Source organism: Battus philenor, unplaced genomic scaffold (genome assembly GCF_028537555.1).
Source record: "Battus philenor isolate CCGP_79_NKW_IND1 unplaced genomic scaffold, ilBatPhil1.0.hap1 SCAF_3, whole genome shotgun sequence".
NCBI lineage: Eukaryota > Metazoa > Arthropoda > Insecta > Lepidoptera > Papilionidae > Battus > Battus philenor.
This window is the reverse complement of record NW_027181693.1, coordinates 9240008-9260713: the sequence shown is the minus strand read 5'-3', so window position 1 is coordinate 9260713 and position 20706 is coordinate 9240008. Positions and strand designations below refer to the sequence as shown.

General features: G+C 30.6%; 3 protein-coding genes across 3 annotated transcripts in view; 2 read left to right on the top strand and 1 right to left on the bottom strand.

Annotated features, from left to right (window-relative positions):
* LOC137926891 (C-Maf-inducing protein-like) overlaps positions 1-4210 on the top strand; it is a 35558-nt gene extending 31348 nt beyond the window's left edge. Inside the window, exons 12-14 of the mRNA XM_068770627.1 lie at positions 19-174; positions 1131-1275; positions 1855-4210. Of these exons, the coding sequence (XP_068626728.1) occupies positions 19-174; positions 1131-1275; positions 1855-1979 (426 nt within the window). The 3' untranslated portion in view covers positions 1980-4210. The remainder of the gene's footprint in view (positions 1-18; positions 175-1130; positions 1276-1854) is intronic.
* A 1731-nt stretch (positions 4211-5941) lies between these two features.
* sau (Golgi phosphoprotein 3 homolog sauron) lies at positions 5942-12508 on the bottom strand. Its single transcript, XM_068770245.1, has 5 exons — positions 12195-12508; positions 11953-12100; positions 10770-10868; positions 9501-9676; positions 5942-9048 (listed from the first exon to the last, which is right to left on the bottom strand). Exons 1-5 carry the CDS (start codon positions 12378-12380, stop codon positions 8800-8802), a joined length of 858 nt encoding a protein of 285 aa, XP_068626346.1. The 5' UTR covers positions 12381-12508; the 3' UTR covers positions 5942-8799.
* A 1005-nt stretch (positions 12509-13513) lies between these two features.
* LOC137926951 (uncharacterized) lies at positions 13514-15452 on the top strand. The gene has a single exon (XM_068770699.1). It carries the CDS (start codon positions 13620-13622, stop codon positions 15363-15365), a length of 1746 nt encoding a protein of 581 aa, XP_068626800.1. The 5' UTR covers positions 13514-13619; the 3' UTR covers positions 15366-15452.
* The last annotated feature ends 5254 nt before the right edge of the window (positions 15453-20706 follow it).

Below are 20706 nucleotides of genomic sequence, written 5' to 3'. Positions count from 1 at the left end.
AGTATATTTTGTTGTCAGCAAGCGGAAGGCGGTCCGCGGCGGCTGGCGTTACCCGTGCGCGCGACGGACGCGGATGTAGCCGCTCTTCTGGAGGAGGGCGCGCTCGGGAACCTCGAGTGCCTCTCGCTTGCTTTCACAAGCGTCACCAGCGCCTGTGCCCACCACCTCATTAAGGTACACTGCAAACTTTAACCTCAATCACCTTACAAGTTTTGCCAGTAGAGAAACATTTGTGAGCTCGCATTCCTTAAAATTGTTGATATTGTAATGCATACACGAAAAGTGTTTAATTTCATTAAAAAAGAACTATTGATGAGTTTAGCTGGGCTCTTCCAAGAAGGTCATTCTGAGGCGATGGTAACTTACTACTTATAATGTTAAAATAATGCACGATTAAAAAATGCTTATAAACGCTGACTTGAATAATTTTGAATAGGAATTTAAAATAAAAAAAAATTTGATCAATAATACAACGTTATCGGAGATAGGTGTAAAAGTTTTAATGGTGTGAATGTAGAGCTATTTTGTCAGTAAAATTATTATAATAATTTACACCTATTTCCAATCAGCTTTGTATAAAGCTATCATACAGATATATATTATTTCAATTCATTTTTTCTATTTTAATGCGACTGGCCAATAAGTTCTGGCAGTAGAAAAATAGTTTTCATTAATTAATTTTAATATATAGTAATCCAAATTCTGAAAACGCTGTTTCTGATTATATTATCATTACTTTCATTATTATTTCACTGATTTTTGAATAGCATTCACCATACAATAATCGATAGCAAATGACAGCAGATAAAGTTATAACGTTACCACTAGTGCGGTACAATAGGTCCCTGGGGCTTTAAGATTCTGGAGTGGAGACCACATCGAAAAGTACCTCAGGACTGCAGAACGTCCTCCTACATGGTTGACAGATGGCTTTGCTAAGGCTGGAAGATACTGAATGCAGGTCACTTCCTACCAGTCTTATTAGATTCCCATGCGCAAGACCTATGTCCGACAGTGGACAGCCCACAGCTGAAATTATGAGGATGAGTAATAAAATTGCTTTTAATTTACCACTAATTTAGGACTAAGTTATCTAAAATGATCGGTACTTCAACATGCCTTCTTTCCAGCTGCCATCACTCCGATATCTAAACTTATGGGCGACCAAGTTCGGCGACAGCGGTGTTCAACTGATAGCGGAACACTTGCCACGTCTACAAGTGCTCAACCTGTGTGAAACTCCCGTATCGGACAAAGGAATAGAAGCTTTATCAGGTACACTCCAATTACAAAAAAAGTATTACAATATACTGATACGTTGAGCATTCCCGCTCTACAAATTTATCTTTCTGTCGATGACGGAGATAATTTGGTAAAAATCACTTTATGTGGATATTGTTTATACATAGTAAAATAGCTTTTTAATGATCCGTAAAATTGTAGAGAAACTACGTTATATTCTTTTTAAACCGTTGGTGAACACTCCTTTACCCCAGCACGTTGGCTCTATCGAAACAACTCTTCCGCGACTTAAGAACGCGTGGCGAGGTGGGGCCAATGTGAAAACGGCATGAACGTCATTACGCCGACCCTACCGCGCGAGAGAGCATCCATCGCAACATGTCATCACGGCGTCAAAGCTTTGATGGAAGACAGCTGTTTGGATTACACTATAGTACACGGCATGTGGGTCATTGGACATTATTATTGGGATCATTATTATGAGTATTTCATAACCAAGGATTTAGCAGAACTATGATTTTTTTTTTTTGTATTTGTAAAGAAATATTTTAAAATGGTTAAAAATAAGTATTTGTTATGTAAAATATAAATAATATATGTTTACAATTGCAGGTCTCTCGAGTTTGAGACGTTTGAATTTGAACAGTACTAAATTATCGGCGGAAGCGTTTGAGATTCTCCGTCAGAGGCTGCCTCATCTCCAAGAGTATGATATACGTTACACTGAAGCGTGGTGACAACTAGCCGACAACGTACGCGTCCCCGGTGACGGAACATTCGATATTCTTTGTTGTATTGACATGTTACACAATGAATAATGAAATATCGAATTACTAAAACACAACCTTATTAATTTCCTTTACGCGTATGGATAACTTCACAACGGCACACAGTTTGAGCATAAGCATTTTACCCACCTATTCACCTAAATGTTATCCGAATTTGCCGGCGAAAAGTATTAATTATGTAGTTAATAATGTTTAGGATAAGATTTATTTTAGTCTTTTCAAATTGTGAAAAACGATCTCTGTATATTGTATACTTTTCACATTTCATTACATAAATTAATTATTTTGATCCGAAAAATTACAATATCGTGAGGCAGTGAAATTACAGATTATGTTAAAAATATTATAAAATCTAAAGTTTAGATTTCTAATATAGATAATTACGCACACTTGAACTCTTTTTGCGAATACGTCGCTCTAACCGATCCCTAATGATAAACTGTAGCTACTATAGACAGACATTTAGTCTGGTTTCGTCTGATTAGCTGTAAAATTACTATTCGTTACTTATAACGAAAAATCTTTAACGCCTGTTATAGAGTCACAGGCGTAAACTTACATAAATATGTTACTTATATCGTATTATTGTTAAAATAACTAAATTTTACAAATAAAACTGTATTTCTTAAGACATATAGCATAAGAGGTCCCATTGTATACTCAGGGGCTTTTGGCATTTTTTTTTTCAGTTTCACTCGTTATTCCTGATAAATTTATGTAACTCTTACTTTCGTAATACATTACTTATTAATACACACTTATTAATTAAATTAACGCAATTGCTATTAATGTATATAAGTCAAATAATACATTAATGGGATGTACTAGAGGATTTTTTTGTAGAATTATGAATATTATTTTCATGACATAACCGTGAATTTAACTTATTTTATACTATGTGTAATACTCATTATTAGTAATAAATTACTAGAGTTAAGATATTTGTCAATCATACCTTGTTTGTTCCACCATAATGAGCATATTGAATAGGAAAGAAAACTCCTGGTTATCATTATAAAATGAAACCACCGTATTATAAAACTCGTATTATTAATTAAAAGCTTGAATCGTAAAACTCTTTGTCCCACCTACACAAGTTTTGAAAATATATTCATAGTGTGCAATCTATACAGAATGCGTTACTGCATTTACAATTTTATTAATACGCTTACTGTTAATCATATACTAGTATTAAAAATATAAGTGTTGGGGCTGTGAGAGAGAACTATTAATAACAAGAACGGGGGCACACTAAGGAAAGTCGTTTTGTAAACCTGAGGGATAATTTTAAGCTTTATAGAACTAAGTGTAATCTGAATATTTACAGTAATTATATTTCCTAATCCTTCTAGTAATTAATTCGATACAGGAGAAAAATATCTCCTTTAATGTTAAAATTAACTGATTTTCCGTATCTGGGAACTTAAGATAGGTAGGTAGACATAAACGCCTTTAAAATAATATGCTAATTGAAATATCACACTGAAATAGATAAGACCATGTTACTGCTTTATTTTAAATATATTGTTTAAATGTAATAAACCAGGGTAACGTCGTAAAACTTATACGAAATGTCCCCGTCGGTAAAAAATATTATTGTACTCGTATTACTTACTTATATACTTTTATATTATTTTTATCTTTGAGAACTTTTTATCATCAACCAAAATTGTATATGCTCTATATATTTCCGACGGTTATTCCGTTTTTTTTTTTTAAATTTCAGTTAGGATATTAAACGCACACATTTAGCCAATTAAATTTAATATTAATATTCTAAGAACCAATATAAATATCTGAATAATGTTTCAATCATATTAAAAAGGAACTATTTATTTTGTTTTCATTTCGCTATTAAGTGATACTTCAAAAAATAATTGGCTGAATGCACTTCAGACGCTGGTTTATATAGTTATGGATTAAAACAAATTACAACCTTAACAACACTGCCACCCCTTACTCAGAAGTGAGGGGTAAAAGATAAACAATTCGATTGCGTATATCTGTAGTGTTTACTTAATTTCCCACAACCCACTTAAAACATTTATTAATAAACCCACGAATTATTATATCCATTGAATATTTTACGTAGCCCTTAAACACCAACGATAATCATAGTATTTTTATCGTTAAAGAGGTATAAGACTTAGCCAATATTTGACGAACGGTTTGTAATAAAATAGCATAAGAACTTGACATCGTGGTTTCATTTAATCTTAGATTTATAGTCCTTGTTGTGTCTTGTTGCGCAGCTTGTAATCTTTTACATAAAATTTCTTAGTATCTACAGACACATTTCAATTTGAAATTTTTTACGAATATTCCTTTCCTCTAAAAGAAGAACCAAAATCACGGACGTAGCTTGAAGAACTGCTCAACTCTCGAATAACGACCACGATTCGGTTGAGGTACCGTGGGTAGGTCCCGCACTGGACCGACAGTCAAGTCAGGAAGTCGTTGCACACAACTAGTGCAAGACAGGTCTTGACATGATACGTTATTGCAGCGTGGGCCTCTATCACCTGACGTGATGATGATAAATCCTTTCGTCGACTAAAGCTAAAAAAGGAGCTTACGAAAAACCATCAGTTAAAGTTGAAGGAGCGATTATTCGCATGAAATATAATATTTTTCCATCTCACACTAGGTGCGTGTGTATATACTGCCTCGCGCTCGTATCTGCCGTTAACCTAATTGTTTGTCTGGCAAGGGGAACTAACAGATAAATCAGGCTAGTGAGAAACCATCTACTATGAATTATGTATAACTATCAATTTTATACTACAACGAAGTACAATTATAAATTCATGGGCATTAAGGGTGTCTGGCTAAGAGCAAGTGTTGCCATGATGTTGTGCTGGCAATAAATGGTGCGATTTTGAATAAAATTTTGAAGGTAATAAAAAAAACCATTCTATAATTTGACGAATTTAGATCGATATTTTACACAAATTTAGTTGTTTACCTGTTAAAGCCACGGTAACTCAAATTTCACAATGCTTCATCTTTTTACCTGTGTTGCTAACATGCGCTGACACACAGTTTTTATAAAATGGTCTGTGGTTTACGCTCACGCTCTCTGTACACCGAAACACATAACTCCTAACTACTGCTTGACATAAGTTAGACTCTGGCACTAGTACTACACTTTTACTACATTAGTAGTTTTCCAAGGTATATGATATAACGTTGTTTATAGAAATAACTTGGAAAACTACTTTTGTTTATGCTTATGTAGATCAACCGTGCCAAGCCTAGTTCGATGGAATAAATAATATAACGGAGCCCTTGAGCAGTTACTGTAAAAAGATCTAAGCACTTTTAGCGCTCTGTCATTTTAAACCCGGTAAAAATGCAAACGACACTAGTTAAACATTTGCCCACGACACGAAACTATTTTTAATAAAAACAGAAATAGATAACGTGCTAAATAGACCTGGGTGGTAGCAGGACGACGCAGAGATGACCTACGGGACAGACACCTGATCTCTCACTTCTGGCCTCATCAAGCCCCTAACTCACAGTTGCTAAACGAGCTATGGCAAGAAGGATATGCTCGGAATTTCCCTGGGACTGGATTACCAGTGAGTGCGATCAGGCCACATAGAGCGCAGTACAGATGCCCGGCACTAAAGGCAGTTCATGCATTTACCCAACAAGGTCGTCGAAAAATGTTGCGTGCGAGCTACTTCCTAGCTGTCTTTTTAGAAATTTCTATAGATGTACGCCAAGCAGTGGATATGTTCAGGCTAAAATCATGATGATATTCTAACAAATTTATCATTTAAGACAAATAAAAAAATAAAGGTACAATGTAATGTTAAGGAATAATATATTATTGTTTGTGTATAATACATATATCATTTATTTATACATTTTTCGTTACACTTAAAAATTTTATTATAGTTTAATCGTTAGTCCATTTCGATTATTCTAAAAGTATTAACTGAAAACAACGTATATGGAGACATCAATCTATACGCTCAAGTAATTTGCAAAACCTTATTTAAACGGGACATAACATGATTTACTTTTATTTACAAATAACAATTTTTTTTAATAGTTCATCCAAATACATTATACACTTTAATTAAATCTAATATTAAAGAATATATAGGACATTAGCTATCTTAAAAACAATAAATTTAATCAATAGTTAAGCCGAAATTTAAAAAAAAAAACTATGACAATCATTTGTTTAATTTTGTAGGAAAATATTTTACTTGACATTTTAATTAACTCTGAACCTTTGATTTATAAATGAAAGGACTGATTGCATATAAATCATCAGGTTCAATATGTTAGATTCTAAAATCTTAAAATTAACTTTTAATAAAACGTTTATTGGTTTAAAAAAGTTTGCTATTGACAATAGATACAAAACTCCTGTTTTTTTAATCGTTCCTACGAATAATATTATATATGCAACAAGTTATATTGCTAGTTGAAACAGAAAAATAATGATTTACAATGATTTCTCTTTAATCAAAACATAGTACAAAAACAAGCCGCCATTTTTGTAAATCAAAAAACTCAATTCATCAATTAAATCTATCTTACGGATATTTAAAACGCATTCGTCTGTATAAAACAAAACGAAGGTACAATCGCGCTGCATACTTCTGTCGGAAACTAATGGTCACTATTTTACTTGAATGATTTACCGAGAGGGCTATGCTAGGGATTTTTTCGTAGACGAACGAAAGTTACAGACATAGCCGATTGGCACATTGAAGTGGCAGTGTGCAGGCCACATAGCGCGCAGAACTGATTGCCGTCGGAGCCTTAAGGTTCTAGAGTGTAGACCGCGGCAAGCAGAGCGTGGGGCGTCCGCCCACAAAGTGGATAAACAACCTTGTTAAGGTAGTAGGCCCGTAAATAATAAGACTTAAGACGCTTTTAACTAGTCTTGTTAGAAATTTATAAGAGAAGCCTATGGTTAGCAGTGGACGTTCTATTACTGGAATGATGGTGGTGATGATGATAACATAAATAATTCGTTTATTTGTTTCTATTATACGATAAATAATACACGCCAAAATATATTACTATTTCAATTAGATTTCTGAACAAATTTAATTGCATTACAATATTAATAATTAAAATGAAACAAATTGTAACCATTATGAATCATGAAAATTCCAAAAATTGTGGTGTATAAAAATATAAATACACCAGGATATAATGATGATAACCGAGTCAGTCATTTTAAATCTACATATTTAAACAAAATTTAAATAATATTATTGAATAGTAATTTTCAAAGGCGTGTGGATATTTTAAAGTTATTAAAACTGAAAATATTTACACTAGTTGCAAGAAAAATAAAACTTTGTAAACATATTATAAGACTTGCTTAAATTTATGAATAAGATTAACAATGCTATGTTATAATGGCATAAAAATTATTTCTAAAATAATGGAAATACATGAAATGATACAAAGATTTTAAAATAATTGTTTAAAAGAAACTAATTCATAAATAAAGCTATTTTAGTAGCACAATGAGATTAAAACACAATTAATTAATGGCTAGAATAACAATAAAATACGAAGTATATACTAGTTATGTTTTTAAACTTGTTAAATGTTCCATTGTTACCTATAATTGGCTCAGATTTCGTTAGTCTTCACACATTTAAGGTACAATGTAACTACCATAATCAAATCCAAGTTTCAGGTCTTTAGTAAGTCCATTAATAACACCGGCTATACATTTCAATTAAGAAAAAGTCGAATGAAGTTTAGAAGTAATAAATAAATGTAATTTTATAAATTAATGCTGGTGAATTTACAACTGTCTTTTTTATATTAAGTGTGCATATATTTCCACATCCTTTATAAATATATAAGTAATATTAACAAGATCGAAAAAAATATACAAAAATTTCTTGATTACAGAATGTGTTTTTTTTTCTATTCTGGCAATACAAGATTAATAAAAATTACTATTAAAATTACTGGAATTATTGTATGGATTTTATATATATATAGACCATGTAGATATGACAAGCTTAACGTACTCTTTATTTTATAAAAGAATTTTATTTAATATTACGATTTTACCCAAATATGAAAAAAACTGCATTGCATCGCAAGTACTTAGAGACTAGTTTACATTTTGATTTTTTTTCCAGATAATTATTGTGACTAATTTAGGAATAAAGCATTTACTCAAACTAATAAGTTGTTATCTAATTGATTAAAAAATATTCCAATGTAATCATCATGGTCAAGTTTATTTTCACTTTTTACACAAGAACTAATGCCATTACTAAATTTAGAAAATATGTGTTTTATACATTATGAATAAAGACTTACATATCAACACTAAAATCATATTTATGTCTAACAGTACACTATACTACTTTAAATTTAACTTTTTTTAATGTTTGTGCCAGTTGAACTTGCACACCTTTATTTTAGATTATGTAGTGAACTATCACACTCACACAAAAGATTTTCATGATGGTTTACAAAAATTTGATAAACATCTATCACAAAATCAATCTGAAACTCTAGTTTCATGTAAGAATATATATACAGGAGTCGAAGGTGCTTAATACTGGTATAATTTAACAAAATAATATTGATTCACAGTTAAAATCTATTATCCTCCAGATAATGTAGGAAAACTATACTTCAATCTCTTTGCACATAAATGTCTCCAGGATTATACCTGTTTTGATTTTATATCCAACTATATGTTAGAAGAATACTTGACACTGACTACTATTTTGACAGTGGCGATTGAGAAAGCAGGTTACCGCTATTTGGTGAACGCAGCAAACACCGCCCACATGATCTCGCAAGCATCTGGCCTCATGGCTTCCGCTTCGAAGTCCAGGTCGAGCAGGGCACGTACTCGTCTTGTGGCCAGCTCATAATCCTCGTCTGATAGCGGCGCAAATGCATTTTCTAGCACATCAGCAGAATGGGCGAGCATTAACAGCGCCAGCGAGCGCTTGTCGGCATGCGCGACATCAGTTATGGAGCGGCGTAGAGCTGCTTCTTGAACCTACATATGAAGTACAAAATTATAAATCAGTGCCATATAGTTTGTTCAAATTATCTCTCTAGCACAATCCAAAGTAACCGGAATTACATAATACATACATTAGATAATATTCATGACAATAACATAGAATAGTCATTATGTATTACAATAATGAATTTGTATTAAAAAAAATTACATTGACAATGTTATCTTCTTATCTGTTAAAAGTATTTTTAATTATTTAAAAGATTAGTATTAAAAGTATGAAATCATTTATTTAAATAATTATAATTTATATTGAAAATAAAATTTACTTTGAATATACTTGTAAATATTAGGAAGAAACCATTCTGTGGATATAGTAATGTTATATTTTTATAATTTTTAAGCTGGCTATTTTTATTTCAGCAATGAAATCATGTTATGGTAAAAAGGTAGTAAAGTAAATGTAAAAAGAAATAAAGTAACAGTACCTTTTTAACTAAACGACATTTAACTACATTGTCTGTTAAAGGATGTGTTGTCATATCAAAAAGAAGAAAATTTTGTTTTTCAGTTGTTAGGACACCCTTTTCAACAAGATTTTTTGCTAGCCTTTCACGTACATTCTTTAGTTGATATTTCAGCTTCATTGGATTCCAAGTTTCACCTGCAGAAATATTTATCAACATGTAAACTGTATGTGTACATTTAATACAGATATGACATATGGAATAGGTATAATTAAATTCAAAACATATCTTGTAAAATTTAAATATTACTATAAGATTGGCCTAAGCAGGTATTATCAACAAGTGACAGCCCAAGCCAAGGTCCCTCTTGGACCCAGTCTCTCCATAGAGTGTCTATCAATGTGATCTAAGAGCTCAGTGACCTCCCAGGAGGCCGCCGGGCTGTTAGTAGTAGTATTAAGTTACCGAGGTTACACCGAGAGCCTTAAAACTTTGCTATTTTAAGAGTTCTTAGACTAGGAGCCTACTGCGCCCAGACTCAAACCCGCGGAATATGCAAATGCTATTTCGGCAGTAGTAACAATCCGGTCCAAAAAAATTAATATTTGTATGTTAATGACATTAAATTAGGAGTTTTCATTTTAGTCATATTTGAATTGTAGCAAGTAGACCACAAAAGTGGATATATGTAGTGAAATAAGAAAGATGATTAATGAGACTTGAGGAACCTGCTAAAGTGAATTCCTCCTGTTAAACATGATTACTATAAATATTTGACAACAATTCGAAATGACAAGCGCTTACATATAGTTGATGAAGATAACATGATTTATTTTGGTAATTAATTAATTACAAATAATGCATTATAGTACAACTATCAGCATTAATTTTAAAGAAAAACCTGTAATAATTATGCATAATAACTAACTTCTTCTGCAACAATAAACTTAAAAATTTAAACAAATTTAAAAAACAATCTACATTTTTTAATTGCATTTCTTGACTTTTTGTTTTATGGAGTTAATCGATTTGTGCACTCAACTGCTCAAAGCTTACCATTAAATAAAATTGATTAGAGTACACTAGCTACTGTTTTATTCTAGCCATTGCCTTATTTAACAGTGGAACTGTAAATGTTAAAAAGAATAATCAATATGTCACATTTACTATTTCAATTAAAGATTAGTTCTATTTGTGAAATCAATTATATGGGTATTAAAATAAATTCAACATGAAAAAGGTACTTGTAGACCTGTAAAAATTTAAGACAAGTCATTTCAAATTACATACCACTAAGATATTCGATCCAGCTCTGTACAGATTCAGGTGGTTCTGTCTCTTTCATATGCTTTAATGCTTCATCTAATAAAACATCTCCAGTAGGTGAATCTATAACAATAACAGTAATAAATGAAATTTCACAGGTTAAATATTACTGTTGCAAAAACAGTTAAATCCTTTATTTTACCACTTAAACCATATAACAGCACATAAATGTAAGACATTATTTCAAACATTTTCAAATAAATACAGAAAACATTTTTACTGTTACAAGATAAATTTTAACATTCTTTAAATAGAAAACCTCGGTCATACCTCTGGAATTAACTGAAGCAATTAATAATTTAGTATGTAAAAATGGTACCAAAGGGTTGTAAAACATCATTACATTAGTGTATGCTATTTCTTCATGATTAATAAACAACACATTCTGTAGCAAGAGCAAATTTTAAATTAACACATTCATGCATTGTATTATTTAATATATTGCTAAGAAACTATACAAATTGCTGGAAAAATTGTGTGAAAAAAGTCACTACCAAACTGTAAGAAACAGACTAATTTTAATAGGAAAAAAACAAGTCCAGACTTCAAAAAACAAGGAATTTATTTGTCTAATACAAAGCTAAAAATCTTGTGAAATACTACTGAATCTAAAGTTAATAAACATAGTTCAATGCACAAGACTCATAATCAAAATGGAAGTCTGGAAAACAAAACTAAATGTGAACAAGTTTCTCGTCTTGCTTTGACTCAACAACAAGGTTTCCACAACCAAGCAAATTCCAAAAAATTATCATAAAAACATGTCAAAAGATAACAAAGAGATAACAAAATAATAAAAATTACTAATTTTCAATAGCATAAATATTACAAGGTGTAAACTTGTCTTCAAAAATATTTTTCTTTTAAATAAAATATTCCTAGGACAAATATTTAATAACAGAAATTTCTGGTTAATTATTTTGTCATGTTAGTACCAAATTTATTATAATATCGAAACAAAAGTAATATCAGCAATAATTTTTCAATCATTCTTATTATTTTAGTATTAATTTATGTAGGTCAAACTATTATTATGTGAGAAGGTAATATTTAGAACATAAGTGTTGTAAGAACATTGGTACACATATTATGACATTACTTAAGAAAGTCATGTATAAAATATAATGAATTTTAGAATAATTATTACCTGATTTCACAATAACTTTTCTTGACAACAATCCCTTTCTCCTCATACCTGCTCTTTCTAATTCAATGCGACCTCGCAAACCTAGTTCAATTAATATACATCCTCTTAGACCACTGGAAATGCAATCGTTCCAAAAGGATGTGTATCCCTGAAACAACACGAATTTTGTGTAATGTCATTAAAGTTAAAAAACATTACTCGTACTTTTCTATTAATACACAGAAACGTCAAGTCTCTTTCACCTCCTTGTCTTTCAATCCTAAAAGCAAAACTTCTTCCATTAATGTTAGACGAGTTTCCTTCGAATCGCCGTCATCATAATTTTTATCATTTTTCTTATCATCGTCATGGGTCTCTTTTAATGTTCCGTCGGAATTGCTCTCTTTTAAAACATTTCTTCGTTGCACCAGTCCTTCGGAGCGATTCATTGTACCATCAAAAAAATATAACGCTTTTTAATTACAAAATACACTATTGCATATAATATATAAGAGAATATTATTTTTTAGAAATGAATGTCTCAATTGTTGACGTTTGCAACACGACGTTAGGATGAGAAAATATGGCTGAATAAAGATAGATACGTTTCGTTTTTAAAAACAAACAAAAACGTAATATAAATATTTTATAATGGAACCCAAATAAATAGTAAATATTTCATAAATTTAACAACATTCTTTATAAAACAACGTAATCTCCTAAAATTTATAACATTTGCACTTCATCAACACCATTGATTAAATCGTTGAACTTATAAAAATAAATTCTCCATATTCCTTAGAGAGAATTTATTAATTATAATATCCCTATATCAATGCTTACTTTTAAATTTAGAAACATTACAATCATTTTTATTTTAAGTAAAGTTTTAAAGTATTTTCGATCGTTGTTTAAAGTTGTTGAAATTAACCTTTTATATTATTGTGGAGCTTTAAACATAAATTTTAGATTTTTTGTTATAAATTTTTAGTTAAAAAACAACTTTGAAATTTAAAATATCCCTATTATTAAGAAAGTGCTAAATATTTTGCACATATTTTACCAGTTTAACATTTAATATAAAAAAATTTGCACAAAACAAAACTTTCAGTTTTACTAACATAAAATTTTAGTTGCTGTTAGCCCGAGGGCTTTTAAAGCTTCATCGGAGCTGAGTTCAGGGAACTGAAGGGTCCAAGATTTTAAATATTATCAATATTAATAATTTTAATATCATTAATATTACGTTACGTAATACATAAGAAAACCAGAACTTGTAGATGCAGTGTATAAATTGATTGTTTTTTATTCAATAAATTTCAAAAATCATCGGTTTTGCGCTTTAGACTTGTGCGGCAATGAAATTAATGACGAATGAATGTGATATGTGAATTCAATTAATTATTAAAAGATAAAATCAGGGTTGTAAATATTCCGATGTTGTTAATTCATTCTTCGTATAATTTTTATTAAAATATATTTTAAGTAAACTTCTACAGATTTTATCTTAATACTGTGATTGAGATACGATTTTGGGGATCTGGTCAGATTGTTTATGAAATGTCAAAGAAATGTCCATTGATTAAATCAATGAAAGAAGACATTGATTACATTTTATCAAATAGCTTTGAAACCAATAAAATATTTTTGTGATACGAAATTAATTTCCATGTTTAGTTTTTATAACAATGAATTTAACAGATCTCCCAGAAGAAATCCTTGTGATTATTATTAGAAAGTTAAATCTGAAATCAGTGTATAATTTATATGGTACATGTAATCGTTTAAAATACATCATATCTTCACACAATGTGATCAAAACAGCTTCTTTAGCATTAAGTACAATGGCGACAGTGCAGACACTTAAACTGAATTTTATGAAAGACATTTCAAGACATTTGCTAAATCTTGATTTACGGGGTATAAATGATCTCAATAAAACGTCCCTATTAATTGCCGTTAAAAGAATGAAGTGCTTAAAATCACTTGATGTATCATATACAAATATAACAATCACGGATTTAATACAAGTGTATAAACAATGTACTACTTTAAAGAACATTGCATGCAATTTTGTATTTAGTACGAAAGAATCCATAAGTATATCTCCTGACGATTTGATTAAAAGTCAAGATTTATTTAAAAATTTTGATAATATTCATTTTGTTGGGAATGCGGGTAACTTGTTATATTCAAATTTACCCCTATGGATTTTGCGCAAAACTAATTTACGGCAGCTACAATTGACAGTTGTTGAACATGATAACACTGTATATGAACAAATTGAAGAAGTGAATTTAAAAGTGGACTTCAAATTTATAAAGATATATGTTTTAACTGAATGGAAACTAATCACTCCAAGTAGTGGATCATGTTTACCTTTGCCAAGTGTATTTACCGCAGATAATAAATATGAATTTATTGCAATTGATAACTTTGATAATCGTGCTCATATTAAAGTGTCACCAATTTTTGAAAATTATTTGGACATTAATTTTAATCAAAAATCAGAATGTGTAAATGATACTAAATTCTTAAGATATATTTTTAATGGTGTTGTGATGCTCTGGAATAAATATGAAACTGTTTTTGATGAAAATTTTTTCAAAATTTTGAAAAGCAATCTAGTTGATTTGTTTCCTTGTTGTATTAAAGATGATGGTGTAGCTGTTCCAGAGTATTTTGACAAATTTATTTATGAACTTTCACCATACAAAATTAACACAATTAATCCTCAATCATTCACGGTAGACTTTAAAAAAAAAAGAATTTGTCCACCACCAATTATTCTTAACTATGACACAGTCTTCAGTAAAAAGGAAAAAGTACACCTAACTTTGGTTTTTCATGAATTTGTGAATTATTCTGTAGTGTTGTTACCAAGTAGTCTATATTTAAGAAAATTAACTTATTTAAGTTTGTCTGGAAAAGTGCATTACAGTGGAAAGTTTTTTAATGTTTTATTTACATACTGTGAACATTTAGAGACTCTTACAATAGAAGCTTCTGTTTATGCTCCATGTAGCTCTGTATTAGCTCGGAATATACCCCTTAGTCAAAGTATAAAAAACTTGTGGTTAACCGATAGAAGAATTGACTTCACGTTGCTCTTTTCATCTTTAAGTCAATGTAGTTTACTGGAAAATATCCATGTAATGGATATATGTAAGCAAAGTAATGACTTTCATGATCTAAGTACTTTATTCGAAAGATGTAATGGTTTATATTACTTATATATTCTAGTTACTATGAGTCAAAGTGCAAAGGCGAAAAAGATTCAATTACTTAGAAAACTGAAAGAAAGGTGTAATAAAAATTACTTACGAGTGCAATTATGCACAAATGATGATAATGTTTGTAACTATGATCCATATGTTAATGTTTTTGCGTTAAATCCAATAAAACCGCCTCCCCTATTATATTGGGTATCTTAACAAGTGCAATCATGCATAGAACATGTTTTTATTGTATGTAACTATGATCCATACTTTAATGTATTTAAGTTAAATCCAATAAAATCACCTCCCTTATTATATTGAGTCTTATTTACTAAATGATTATTTATTTTTAATAAAAAAGGGTTAAGCATATTGTTGTGGAAGACATTAAAATTTTAAACCGTAATTTGGTTAACATTTTAGTCAGAACATTTATTGTATTTTTCCATTAATCTTTTTTTTCCATGGGAAATCCTCCTAATTTGAAAAATATCAAAATTTGAGTTTAGACATTAGCTCTAATTTAAACCAATTCTTCCAAAATTCCATGCTTTAACTAGCTTTGCTACAAAGCCCTTATTATTAATATTGCTTTGTATGTTAATAATTGCATCAAATGACCAAATAGCTGCAATTACTCATCGTAAGTGTCGCCTGTCAACTGCCTGAAATGGAATAAAACTTCAGTGCCACTGTATTCAGATATATAGAAACTGTATAACTCTATAAATATAGAAACAAGGCCTAAAGTGGGAAAACCACCATATGGCTCTTCTAGCTGATAAGAATGCTGCCTGGACGGAGAACAACTGGAGGATGCGAAACAAGACCTTTGCCAAGGTAAACTTTGAGTCTTGTGTCCCTATTAAAGGACTAAAGGCTCTCATCATCATTATCAAAGTTTATTGCATACTTTACATACGTATGTAACTTTTCTGTGAAAAAACCGTATTTCGTTTTACACAGGCATCAAATAATAAGGCAATACACGTTTATATCTTACAATATTACAATTACCTGCAAAATGTCCATCCTATTTACATCATTGCGATAAAGATTTATTTATCGAAAAGATTAAGTTGTTGGCGATTGGATAAAACTAGTGATAACACTATTTTTAGTTAAAAGAAACATAATTGTCAGAATTAAAAGCGTTTATCGTTGACTAAAGTTTCTTTATTTATTTTCGGGTGCCGCTATAATTTGCTGTTCGCCGTAACTGTAAATAAAACAGTAATTTTTAACTTGTTGATACTGGCAATATTTTTAATTCAAAATTATAACGGTTTTAATGTTACCAGATCATCAGAAATTTTAATTAGAAGTAATAATCTACGTGTATGAACTATTAATATTATTTAAATAACGAGAAATGTGTTTTTATTAATTAATGATGTTTTTATATAATGTTAACTTGTTTTATCAATTTTTTATACTTGCCTTTATCGATTTAAAAAAAAACAAATATTTAAAGGATGTCTCCCATGTTTAGAGATAAAGTAATAGTCTTTTAAATTTACTACTTTTTCGCTCTCTATCACACACATCTTGCTCTAGACAAGACAGAAGGTTAAATACTCTTAAACTATTTATTACCGATCGTACGATAACCTTTTATAAATTTAAACAAACTTTTGGCATTGCGAGGACATGTTGTGTTTATAGGATGGAGTTATAAACATTGATTTTATAATAAATCGTAATAATTTTTAAAACACCAAAAAATAATATCAACAATCCAACTGAAGTTTTTTAACCACGAAGTTCTGTTTGTCGATTTCAACATATGCAATAGCAGTATAAAAACGAAGACCGGAAACAAAGAATTAATTAATTATAATAAATTTGATTGCTTTGTAACTGTGATGCCACAACAAATCTTTCGTTTTTACTTTTTCTCGCACTTTTCAAAAATGACTCTTTGTAATGAAGCAGTAAAATTTCTATAAATCCTAAAAAGAGTTATAGAATTTCTAGTCTAGACAGGCAACAGCTAAACAGACCAGTTTCATAGAAAAGTCAACAAATAAAACAATAACAAATAGTATGAATATAACTACGGAATTTATTTCCCTGTTGAACAAAATATTTTAGACCGTATCAGTGGAAGTATTATATACTTGGCTGTGTAATTTTAAGCTTCAAAAGCATAATATAAATAATATGCTTCTTTAAATTATGAGAATTAAATATCAAATTAAATTTATTATAGTATACTTTTACTTCCTGATTTGTATATATGTTTTGTATGATAAGTGTTGAATTTGTAAACAATGTGTACCGTACAACATATTAAAGTAATAAATAATTAAAGAATTTATAAATAAAAATATAATGTATTTACTTTGTTATACTATATTAAAACTGCTATAACATAGCAAATAACCACATATTTCAGCAATCGCAAAGTCAAACATATATTATTAAAAAAAAACTATTACGACACGTAATTATGACAAGAAAAATCACAGTTTGGGAAGCGCACAGATAATCATGCGTAGAACGATAGACATTGTATCTATGACGCTTTATACTGTCAAATCAATCCACAACGTCTCATAGTTCTTATTCTTATTTGCAAAATAAAAGGTAAACGTTTTTTACGATTACTATTTCGTATAAAAAAGCACAAAATGTAATAACGGGATCCACAAACCATTACTACTCATTTTATATGCAAGGGGATTCCCTAGTTTCGTAAAATATGTGTAGCAAATAAACGCGTAATGTATTTGCAATCGGATTAAAAATTCAGATTCTAATCATTTAAACCAGATTTTGTTTGTAAATTTATTATTTATTATATATAAATTTCGCCCGTCCGTCTATATATTACTCTACCGAGGGCTGAGTTTTTGGTTACTAAAGTCTCTCAGGACTATAAAAGTGGTTAGGTTTTCTTGTATCCGGATTATTACTGCTGCCCAAGTTGCATTTGAGCATTCCAGAGGTTCAAGGCGGCAGTTGCATCCGGCTAGCTAAGGACTAAAGGGCGATTAGCCGTAGACCTCTTTTAAGGTACCGAAACTCGAAGACTCCCGGGAGAGCCTCGGCTCAAGACGCCGCCAAGATCTTAGGTCGCTTCGGCTGATATTACATGGAGAAACTTCTCGTTTATCATTCCGGTACAAGCGCGCTCGAGAGGGACAAACCTTCACTTGTTTGGTTGCTATTGCCTGGTTAGTAACACCAGTACCACTTCAGAAAGCGTTCTTCATCTAATATGTTAGGGATTGGCTATGCCAGCTAGTTGCTAAGAAAGCAAAGCGCATCAGTTTATACGGGGTTACTCAATGTTTTAAAATATTTAGCTCATCCAAATATATTTTTCTCAAAGAATGCATTAGTATCGTTATCGCTAAAATCTAAAGAAGGATATGTCTTTATTAGATTAGATATCGGGATATTCTAAAAACATTTAGTTTTTAGTAATAATGCCTGTATTATTTTATAGGATGAATAAATAACACATAAAAAGCAAAAATACTGTTATCGGTATGGTTACATGAATTAGGAAATTTGATATCTTCATGAAGTATCGTCGACTCACTAAGAGAAATATCACTGACCGACATCCAATTTTGTGCGAATGTCAGACGGAGTACTTTTACTTTTCGGATTATGGCGGCAACTAATGCCTTAACTACTTATTATTACTAATCCCTTAAATGAATTAAATCATAATTACAATTTTAATATTAGTAAAATCCGGTTTTTGCCATTCATAACTTAATCTTTTGAGTTCTTGTTCCTCAAAAATTGTTTTTTATCTTTGATATTAGCTAAGAAAGTAAGATTTCATACATTTCATGTACATAATTACATATTAATCGCGTAGCAAAAATCTTACATTTAGAGTAATAATCTTTTAAATACATATTGTCATTATTGGTTCCAAAAAGTAAAATATTAATTATCTTAATAACATAATTAGATTTTAAGCGCTTAAATTCAACATTTACGGAATAAGTCAGTGACTGAAAGTTTTTAAGACTGTCTGGTTAAGATAATCATTTTAAAATTCGTTCATAGAACTTCGTACGTACCATACATTACATCTTTGTTACTTGTTTACAAAAATTGGCGGTAACTTAAAATAACAGATTTAACATGAAAAATTTTGTTGTATCTTGTTTACGATTTCTGTTGCGGTTTCAGTCTGCGACGAGTCACGATAGAGATCGGTTAGTTTCTAATGATTTAGCTCCTTTGTGAATTCTAGTTCTAATGTGGTCGTACTATTTGTACCTGCTTGTATCCTTCAATAGCGATACTAGTACTGACATTAAATTATATCGGCATATGATAGAATCTGACAAGGGGATATCGAAATGAGCCAATTACAAAATATTTTGCATGATTATTTAGGCTTTAGAAAATTTTGTACTAGAAGGGTACCTATTTTTGGAGAGAAGATTTAAAACGCTTTGCATTTAATCATGGCGCGGAAAGATATTGAAATTCATTGGTGATGTCTCAAATGCTGTATTCGAAGTTGTCAAAAGTGAAGAAATTAACAAGATTTAATGTCATGGTCCTGAAACGTAGATATAATCCTAACAGTCGGTTTACTCTACAAGAATTGAACACAAAAATTAAGAAAGGAAGAAGCGCAGGGAAAAGATGATCGCTTCTTTGTGTGGTCGAATAGGTTATAATCCAACAATTGTTCTCGGAAGCAAGAAAAGAGTAACAGCAAGGTAGCACATAAGCTTTTCTTGTCTATTATTTTGGAAAAAGTTCGAGAACAACGTTTAGACAGCAGAATCCTTTTTTATCAGGACATGGGGTCAACGTACTCAACCAAACCGAGTACTGGACTTTGGCAGATAATAGTTGTGCCAACCTCTTTACAGGCCCTTGTATCATGTTATGCTGACCATGCAACTCTCCTTTGTTCCTAAAAGTAAAAGAAATGTTTCGAGGCATATGGTTTGTAACCGAAGTGTTGGCTGCGTTCTAAAACCATTACCTCTCACCGTGGTTTTACAGGATGCAAAAATGTATCGTCGTCGTCGTTCCAGTTGAATTTCGTAAAATACGTTCTTAGCCGATCTTTACTCGGCGAAAGAAGTATTCTTGCTTGTCTATAAGCTTTATGGTTCCACGAGTAGTTAGTGCATAGGTAGAAATCTAATATATTATAAATGGTGGTTACTTATTATTATTATTAACTACCTAGTTTGATTGATGGGATTTTAAAAACTTATTGTTTCCCCCCTCATCTCCTCTGATCGCAAATTATGAATCTCTGTTTGGCCTTGAAAGCTTACCATAGTAAGGAACTGAGTTTAACTCTAATCAAATAATGTAGTAGTAGATAGAATAATGCATAAACGTCATACACGATATCATTCTTTATCAACTTTATAAATCGTATGCTGAAAGATATCATAATTGTTGAATGCTTTATAATGCACTGGTCAATTAATATATAAATGATTTATGTTTAAAGATGTCTCGATCTTTTAAATTAAAGTTAATTTAAAATTTAAATAATTTTAAATTATGATTTTTGTATTCGGATTAAAGGTTATATTCACCCAATGTCTTGTCA

Bases quoted from the DNA above. Each gene is read 5' to 3' on its own strand.
- LOC137926951 (XM_068770699.1), top strand. From the start codon at position 13,620: ATGAATTTAACAGATCTCCCAGAAGAAATCCTTGTGATTATTATTAGA.
- sau (XM_068770245.1), bottom strand. From the start codon at position 12,380: ATGAATCGCTCCGAAGGACTGGTGCAACGAAGAAATGTTTTAAAAGAG. The intron at 9,677-10,769 runs GTATGTAATTTG...ATATTTCTGCAG, and splicing joins CTGGATCGAATATCTTAGTG to GTGAAACTTGGAATCCAATG. The intron at 9,049-9,500 runs GTACTGTTACTT...CTTCATATGTAG, and splicing joins AATGTCGTTTAGTTAAAAAG to GTTCAAGAAGCAGCTCTACG.